The sequence below is a fragment of the Alligator sinensis genome, unplaced genomic scaffold (assembly GCF_000455745.1).
Source record: "Alligator sinensis unplaced genomic scaffold, ASM45574v1 scaffold773_1, whole genome shotgun sequence".
Lineage (NCBI taxonomy): Eukaryota > Metazoa > Chordata > Crocodylia > Alligatoridae > Alligator > Alligator sinensis.
In genome coordinates this window covers 280,668-288,612 of record NW_005842403.1, presented here as the reverse complement: position 1 = coordinate 288,612, position 7,945 = coordinate 280,668, and the positions used below count along the sequence as shown (strand labels likewise).

General features: G+C 49.8%; 1 protein-coding gene across 1 annotated transcript; it reads left to right on the top strand.

The window, feature by feature from the left end:
• Positions 1 to 6: 6 nt before the first annotated feature.
• BCL7B (BCL tumor suppressor 7B) lies at positions 7 to 5,990 on the top strand. The gene is made up of 6 exons (XM_006029891.3): positions 7 to 473; positions 1,537 to 1,612; positions 1,946 to 2,042; positions 3,280 to 3,450; positions 3,922 to 4,001; positions 4,530 to 5,990. Exons 1-6 carry the CDS (start codon positions 292 to 294, stop codon positions 4,620 to 4,622), a joined length of 699 nt encoding a protein of 232 aa, XP_006029953.1. The 5' UTR covers positions 7 to 291; the 3' UTR covers positions 4,623 to 5,990.
• Positions 5,991 to 7,945: the final 1,955 nt, after the last annotated feature.

Here is a 7,945-nt window from a genome sequence, read left to right as displayed (position 1 = left end):
GAGCCGCCGCCGCCCCCCTCCGCCCAGGCCTGGGGCCGCACAAGATGGCGCTCCCGGGCGGCCCCCGGCCCCTGCCCGAGCGGGGGAGGCACTCGGGCCCCGGGCAGTGGCTGGAGCCGCCTCCCAGTGCCAGGTCACCTCTGCCCTGGTGCGGAGCTCCAGACCCTTCCTCTGGGCTCTCTTGCTGCAGCCGCAGCACGTTCCCTGGGCTCCGCCTCGCTTCCTGACGGGCCCGAGCGCCTGCTCCCAGCCGCTCCCCGCGCTGCGCTTGTACCGGGAACTTGCCAACCCATGAGCTCGGGACTAGCCACCGCGCTCGGCACCTCCCCGAGCTGGGTGAGAAACCCTGTTAGCACATGGAGAACCCACAGGAGTGCTGCTGAGCCACATGCTGGTACTCGCTGCCTTGCTGAGCGTTTTGGGGACATCCTGGTTATTGGTTACAGATTATCCCACAATCCCAAACAGCAAGGGTGAGAAACGGTGTGAACGGTCCCGATCCGCAGCAGCCAAAACCTCGAGCTTCCCTGCTGGTAGTTGTTATAACGCAGCGATTGATACAGGAACCCGCCCCGCATTGAACACGGGAGGGCAGCGTGAATATTGAATTTACCGTCCAATTATGTAACGAGGACTCGTGGTATTTCAGGGGGACCTACAGTGCTCCGAGTGCTCGACAGACAAAAACCGTCCTTGCCTCCGCAGCACTGATTATATTGCAATTAACTGTCATGCTGCTGTAAAAGAGAATAGTTGCATCTTTCTGACAGGTGAAGAGGTCTGACCCCTAGCGGGCATAGTTTGTGGAGGGGAAAGCCCATGTGATCTCAGTGCTGCCTTTAAGGGCTGGAGGCAGAATTTGTTTCAAAACCAAAAGCTTAGATTGCAGGACATGAGATGCAGCAGCTGGCTCACTGACCCCTGCAAACCAACTGCTCACTGACCCCTGCAAACCAACTGCTCACTGACCCCTGCAAACCAACTGCTCACTGACCCCTGCAAACCCTCCCTGCCTATTGCCTGCCCTTCTCCCTAGTTAGACACCACTCCCCTACTCGTGTTGGGGAGGGTCTAGTTTCTCACCTTGCTAGCCAGCCCCAGGGACAGAGTGCAGGTCTGATTACATTCCCCCCAGCCCGGGCTCTGATGATAGGAATACATTAATGTAAAAGCTAGTATAAAGAGAAGCTGCCAGTATCCTCTCATCCGACTGGGCAGAGAATGTAAGAAGTGAGACAGGGTTTGAATAGCCCTGATCCTAGCTGAGTGTTTACATAGCCGTATGGAAGTCCATGGGGGCACTGCGGGCAGGCTCTGCTTTACTGGTAAGACTGTCGGTTTTACTCTTTTTCTGAACCTTCCTTGGTAAGTTTATGGAACAGAAGCAGTTCCTGAACTTCCTGGTAACTGGATTACCTCTCTGAGGGGGAGGAACATGGCTGTGTACTAAGCAACCCCTTAAATGCTTCACTGACTGTGTGGCTGCCAGAGGTTGCTTGTTCCGTCAGTTTTAATCTTTTTCCTGGCCTGTGGTAGGGAGAAGAAGTGGGTGACAGTTGGAGACACTTCTCTCCGGATATTCAAGTGGGTGCCTGTAGCAGACAGTAAGGAGGTAAGTGCTGAGCCTATGTAAGGAGAGAGCTTAAAGGTTTCCACACTGGCTGGGGAAGAACATGCCTGAACAGTGTGTAGTTGGCAGGGGTTCCTTATGGCTATTATGAGCTAGTCTTCATCACTGTGCTTATGGCCTGGGTTGGTACATTGAAGTGATGAATGAATTGAACTGGCAAGTGCTACTGCCGGCGCTAGAGGAGAGGGAGAAGGCAGCTGTGTCCTTAGGGAGGGCAGCTTCCTCTGAAGCTTTGGCTCATGTCTCTCCCTTGTACCTGTTGACAGTAAACTCCTTTAACCTCAGGGGGTTTTTTTCTGTCTTTCTCCCTTCAAGAAAGAGAAATCCAAATCAAGTAGCAACGCGGCACGTGAATCCAATGGCTTCCCAGCTGACACCTCTGCCAACTCCTCCCTTCTCCTGGAGTTTCAGGGTGAGTGTGCTCAGCCTCATCCCATTACTTTGCTAGTGTGCTGGTAGGCAGGGAAAGGGCACTTCCACCACTCACACTGAAAGGGACTTCCAGGAGCTAAAGGGTTGCTAGATTCTGCGTATTGTACATCTCTGTGGGAGCAGTGTGAATTTCTACAAGGTATGTTGATTTAACACATTAGGCTTCTAGGATTATCTATGGTGAAGCTTTTAATTACTGGCGTCTGATGGAAAAGCCATAAAATGAGTAATTATAGCTGTGGTTTTCCCTTTCTTTTCCAGCAAGAGGCATCATAGGGAATGTTTTGGAGAATTGGAGGGATGGAGAGCTCCCTACATCCCCTTTCCTATCTGTGCTTCATTTTTCTGCAATGACTGAGGTTCTGCCAGCAGAACCTGTTCTGGAACTCTCCTTATTATCACCTCCAGCCCAGTATACTGTCATGCTTGGTGGCAGAGAGTGGATGCTGAAGGGGAGAATAAACAGTATATGCTCAGAAGTTTCCACCTCATACCCCATATTCCACATTGTTCCTCCCACTGTAGCTTCCACTGTTCAGAGATCTAGGAAGTTCTGATTCAGATGCCACATCCCTTTCTACCATGTGCAGTACTTAACTGATACACAGGCCCTTGTGAGTACAGTCCTAGAGTCCTGGTATCTCGTGGGTTGCCAAAATCATAGGATGGTCCGTGCCTCCCCCGGGAAAGAGGAGGGGCTTTAGTATCCCTGTGTATAGGCAGTGGATTTGTGTACTTAGGGGTTTGGCTGTTGGTGAAAGGCAGGCATCCAGTAGACTGAACAGGCTGAGGACATGGCCTGTGGTCCTGATTACCTACGTGTAATTCATCAGCATACGCTGAAGAGCTTTGTTCATGCAACCATGCTACGTGCTGTGTGTTCACTAAACTCTGCAGGGATCATTTTGCTTCCTTTTCTTTGTTTTCATGTCCTGTCCTTTCCTTTTATTTGAGGACCTATATCCTCTCCCCTGCAGATTAACCCTACTTATAATTCTTGCTGGAAATCCAGGGGGCAAGTGTATGTGATTTTGCAAGCCCAGAGTGCTAGGTAGCTGCAGAACTCTTCTGCTTGCATGCGAGTTCTTTCAGCTGAAAGTCATGCCTGGTACCCTTTTCCATTGGTCCTCTCCTTCAGAGCTCATCTATGCTGGGCTGCATAGGCTTCCATAGCAGCAAGGCAAGGTCCTCTCTCTGACATGTTGATAATTTTTCAGATGAGAACAGTAATCAGAGCTCCCTATCAGATGTTTATCAGCTCAAGGTTGACAGCAGCCCAAACTCAAGCCCTAGCCCCCAGCAGAGTGAATCAATGAGTCCTGCGCAAACGTCTGACTTCCGCACAGATGATTCGCAGCCACCTACACTGGGGCAGGAGACCCTGGAAGGTGAGTGCTGGGGAGGGTATGGCATAGCCAGCTGTATTGAGACAGGATATCATGGGAGGGTGGAGACTGGAGAGAACCTAGGAAAGCGCTGTTGAGCCAGCCATTCTGGATTGCTCATATTGGAGCTACAGAGCATCTACTTCTTGCCTGAGTGGAGGTCTGTTTGTGGCTGTGCAGAGGTATCAATGCTATGATGTATGGGCTTGGAAAAACATGCTTATAACAGCTCCATTTGCTTGAGATGGGGTTGACTTTTCTCAGGCACTCCCTGGAGTTCAGGGGCAGAGATACTGGAATATATTCCAGGTATGGTTCCTCCTTTGGATCCGTTCTGACTCCTGAGAACAAGTTGTGCCTTCAGGCAAGGTGGCGGTACCTGGCTGGCTCGCTCAGTAAGCTAGGAAAGTGTTTTGCTGTTAACACAGGACTTTGGGGCTGCCATATCAATAACTCTTCCCTGTTTCTTTCCAGAGCCCTCTCTGCCTCCTTCAGAAGTTGCAGATGAACCTCCCACTCTCACGAAGGAAGAGCCTGTACCTCTTGAGACTCAGGTAAAGGAAGGAGGACTTAGAGCCTTCACTAGTTGCATATAGAGTTGAACTGCACCTATCATTCCTGTGGCATATTGACATCGAAATCTAGCAATGCAGGTTTTTTCACTGCTGTCCATGTACAGATGCATCCAGCTAATGAGCTTGTTCCATAATCCTAATGAGTTTGTTCCATAATCCTGAACTGCCCTTTGTGGAGCTGCCAAAAATCTCCTGCTTCCTCAGCAGTTTCTGTGCTGTGGCTCTGAGCTGTCAGTGCAAAGATTGGCAGCACATTGAGAAAATGTAGAGACAGCGAAATAACCAGTCCAGCTAACAGAGAACCTTGTGTCCAGGCATGGCATGGCTGGAAGCTTACACTGCTGGTGCTGTGGTGACCGATTGAACCACATGGTCAGATCAGTTCCCCCTCTACAGTGTTTTTTGTGTCCATGTGTGAGCACAGACCCCAGGAACCATGCTGAGCTGTACACGGAGCAGGATGCCTTCTTTGTGCTACCATTAATCTGTACTGTCTTGCTGTTGCAGGTAACTGAAGAGGAAGAAGATTCTGGCGCACCGCCTCTGAAGAGATTTTGTGCCGATCAGAACTCTGTGTGCCATACAGCCTCAGAGAGCTAGCCTGCCCTTCCCTGGAGACGGGGCGCCTCCCGCCAGCCCCCTGCAAAGCCAGTCTGCCCTTCCCCTGGGGATGGGGCACCTCCTGTCAGCACCCTGCAGAGCCAGTCTGCCCTTCCCCAGGGAACTGGGCGTCTCCCACCACCTCCTCCCAGAGCCAGTCTGCTGTTCCCCTGGGAAAAGGGGCTTTAGGGCATCTCCTGCCATCATTACCTGCAAATTTGACTCTATTTATTGGCTCCCTCTTTTCCTGCTGGACTGTACCATAGTGGCATAGGGGCTCTGGCGTGTTGCTTGCATGGGTAAGGGGAAGAGTCCTCTGGGCTTCCTGCTCTGGGTGGCCTTTGAGGACCTGGCAGATGTGGTTTGCCTGCTTTCAGATCCCTCATATACCCCCTTCCCCCTCCACTTGCTGGGAATGGAAGAGTCTTGTTCCTCCTGCACTATGGTTTCTGCTCCCTCTTGTTGACCATATCCTGAATCTTGTGGTAAACAAGCCTCACAGAGGGCAATGGGGAGCTCGGGGAACAGTCAAGGCATGGGGCCTTGGAGCTGTGGGGATTCTGACAAAGGCCTTCCATACCACAGGGCAGGGATCCCAAGCTGGGACACTGTGCAATAAGCTGTTAGTTTAAGCCATTAGTATTGGAGGAAACAGGAGCTCTCCCACTGTGTCAGGAAGGCAAAGAAGTGCACCAGGGCACAGCCCTTTTGCAGCTAGGCACTATGGAGGTGCTGTGGGCTACCCCCCTCGGGGGGGCCATGAAAGGGAGCAAGCTCTTGGTACAGAGCCCAACTTGGCACCGAAGTCAGGGAATATTCAAGCAGGTCTCTGGCTGACTGTGTCCTGCTATCCATCTAGCTGCACCTGGCATGGACTCTCTGCCTAATGTGAATGCCCATGGAAGAGGTTGGCACAGAGCAGAGGTAACTGCCTTCCTTAGCCTGGGGGTGGAGAGCTCCTGCAGTGAAGCTAGGTACAATTCTGATCCCTGAATAGAGAAGGATACAGGTAGGATACAGGGTTCCTCACCCCCCCTCTCATCCCAGGGCTCCTTGTCCTCACTCAGCACTGTTGAGGGACCCGTTTCCTAGCACACCCTTGCACCCTCTGCGTTGGCACCCATGATCTTTCAGCACATCTTCCCCGCCCCGTCTCTTGGTGAGAGATGCCCCTGGCTTGTTGACCATGGAGCTCTTGTCCCTTTCCTCCAACTTCATGGACCTGTTTCCTCTTTGTTGCGATCTGCATGTCAAATTGAGTCTGTGATTGAGTCTCTGTTGAAGTCGAAGGCATCGGCTGCGCGTGGAAGTGGAGAGATATTTTAGCACTGAATAGAATATTTTTAAAATTAAACTATTTGAAATACAGTATGTGAGCTTCTCAATGCAGTAGTCTAGCAAGGGGTTGACTTCCACTAGTGCTGTGGGCTGGGGTTCTTCTCCAGGGAGCTGTGGGAGGCTGGAAGAGAGGAGATACGGGGCAGGAGTCTTGCCTGGAAGCCAGGTTAGAGTCTATTGTTCACATCTATTATCTGATGCCACCATAGGAGCCCCCAGGGCACTAATACTGGCAGCAAGAAACTGAAGGTGCTGTTAGTTTTGTCCAGTCCCTGTATCTTGTTAGGAAAGTTTCATCCTGCTGGATACTGCAGAGGAAAGAACAGCAAAAGGCAGCATCTGCACCAGTCATTGCCATGGCCCTTGGATGGATGGGCGTGTCTGTCCTAGATCTCCACATTGCTTTGCAATTTAAATCAACACTGGATACATCATATTCTCATTCTTGTGTTTTGCAGAGCAACAGGCAGAGCTGGGTTATGTTCTTTGGGGAGGGGAGGGGTGGGGGGTGGGGATGGTTAATACTCAGCCTTGCCCTGCGTATTGAAGACACTTCCTCACTGCTGCTTAGGAGGGTTTTTTCCTGACTGGTTCACAAAAAATGCAGAAGCCACATTCAATCCCCTTGAGAAAATTAACTGCATGATTTGGTAACCTCATTGCCACAAAGGACAGGTTTAGCCCATTTGAGCTATACCATATAACATTACCAGTTAGGACAAAACAACTCTGCTAGGACATGGGCTAAACAGGGCATTTCTCTACATCTTTTGCAGTTGCCCTTGGAGCAACAATTTACATACAACTTTCTTGTAGAAAAAACTCAGTTTGTTAAGGGTTTTGTTTTAGTTTGTTTCCCAAAAATGTTGGGGATCAGAACATGGTTTTTTGATTAAAACGATTTGATGTAAACATTTGCCCCATTTTATTCATGAGTGATTCTGCTCTGTACCCCTGGAGGGGGATGTCTCTACCGAGTCTCCTGTATGACTGTTCCCTAAAAGCGAGCCCACTCCTGCCCATTTGTTGTGGCTGATAAGCTTGGACTTCCCTTAGGACTCTTGGGGCATGTGCGACTTGCTGATGTTTTCTGCACAGCCAAACACTAGAATCACAAAGCGGCTTTTCGCACGGGATCTTCCACAGGATCTCATGCCCAGCTCTTCCCTCAAGCCCTGTCACTGCAAGTGGAAGACAGCCTGGTGGAATCGTCTCTGATGCCCTTCAAGATTGGGAGACATCATTATGGGAATTCTAGGACTGGACATTGAGGGATCAGAGCCCAGAACTCAAATCTGCAGGGCTGGACAAACCACCAACCTGGCAGAGTCAACAAAAAGACCTGTTTATATCACTTTAACATATATTTTATCAAAAGGGCATAAAATAAACTAATATGGTTATGACATGCTGTGGTGTTCTGTGCAGACGACAAAGTCAAACATATGGCTAAAAGGCATTAATATGCATAGGAAGCAGGGTTGCATTTCCCCCTCTGCTTCCCCACCTCCCCCTTTTTGCTTTCCTAATTTCTACCTATTTACATTTTCACTGACATCCCTATCACACTTTTAGCTTCTCTCATTCCTTGGAGTCTCAGAACAGCAGAGACTTCCTATGCTTGAAGAAGGATGATTTTGTCCAAAAGCTTGCTAAGAACTTTTTTCCAACTACTTGGTCTAATAAAAGATATCATATCTACTCAAAGAACCTTGCCTGGGTTGCTTATACAGCACTATGTGGATTCTAATACCCAGTCCAGATGTCAGTAACTACAGCACCAGAATCATTGCTTCCAGTCCCACTACTGCAAGTTTGAATAAATGCACTATAAGCATAAATCAGAACAGCCTTTATTCTGTGCCAGGTGATCAAGTCAACTGCCAAAGGAGGTAGGTCGAAAATCTTTCAAAATCACGCATCTTTTCTGCATACGCTTTCTTGAACAATCCAGTCACAAGCTATTATACATTTAGCTGCATAGG

Bases quoted from the DNA above. Each gene is read 5' to 3' on its own strand.
- BCL7B (XM_006029891.3), top strand. From the start codon at position 292: ATGAGCTCGGGACTAGCCACCGCGCTCGGCACCTCCCCGAGCTGGGTG. The intron at 1,613-1,945 runs GTAAGTGCTGAG...TCTCCCTTCAAG, and splicing joins CTGTAGCAGACAGTAAGGAG to AAAGAGAAATCCAAATCAAG. The intron at 2,043-3,279 runs GTGAGTGTGCTC...ATAATTTTTCAG, and splicing joins CCTTCTCCTGGAGTTTCAGG to ATGAGAACAGTAATCAGAGC.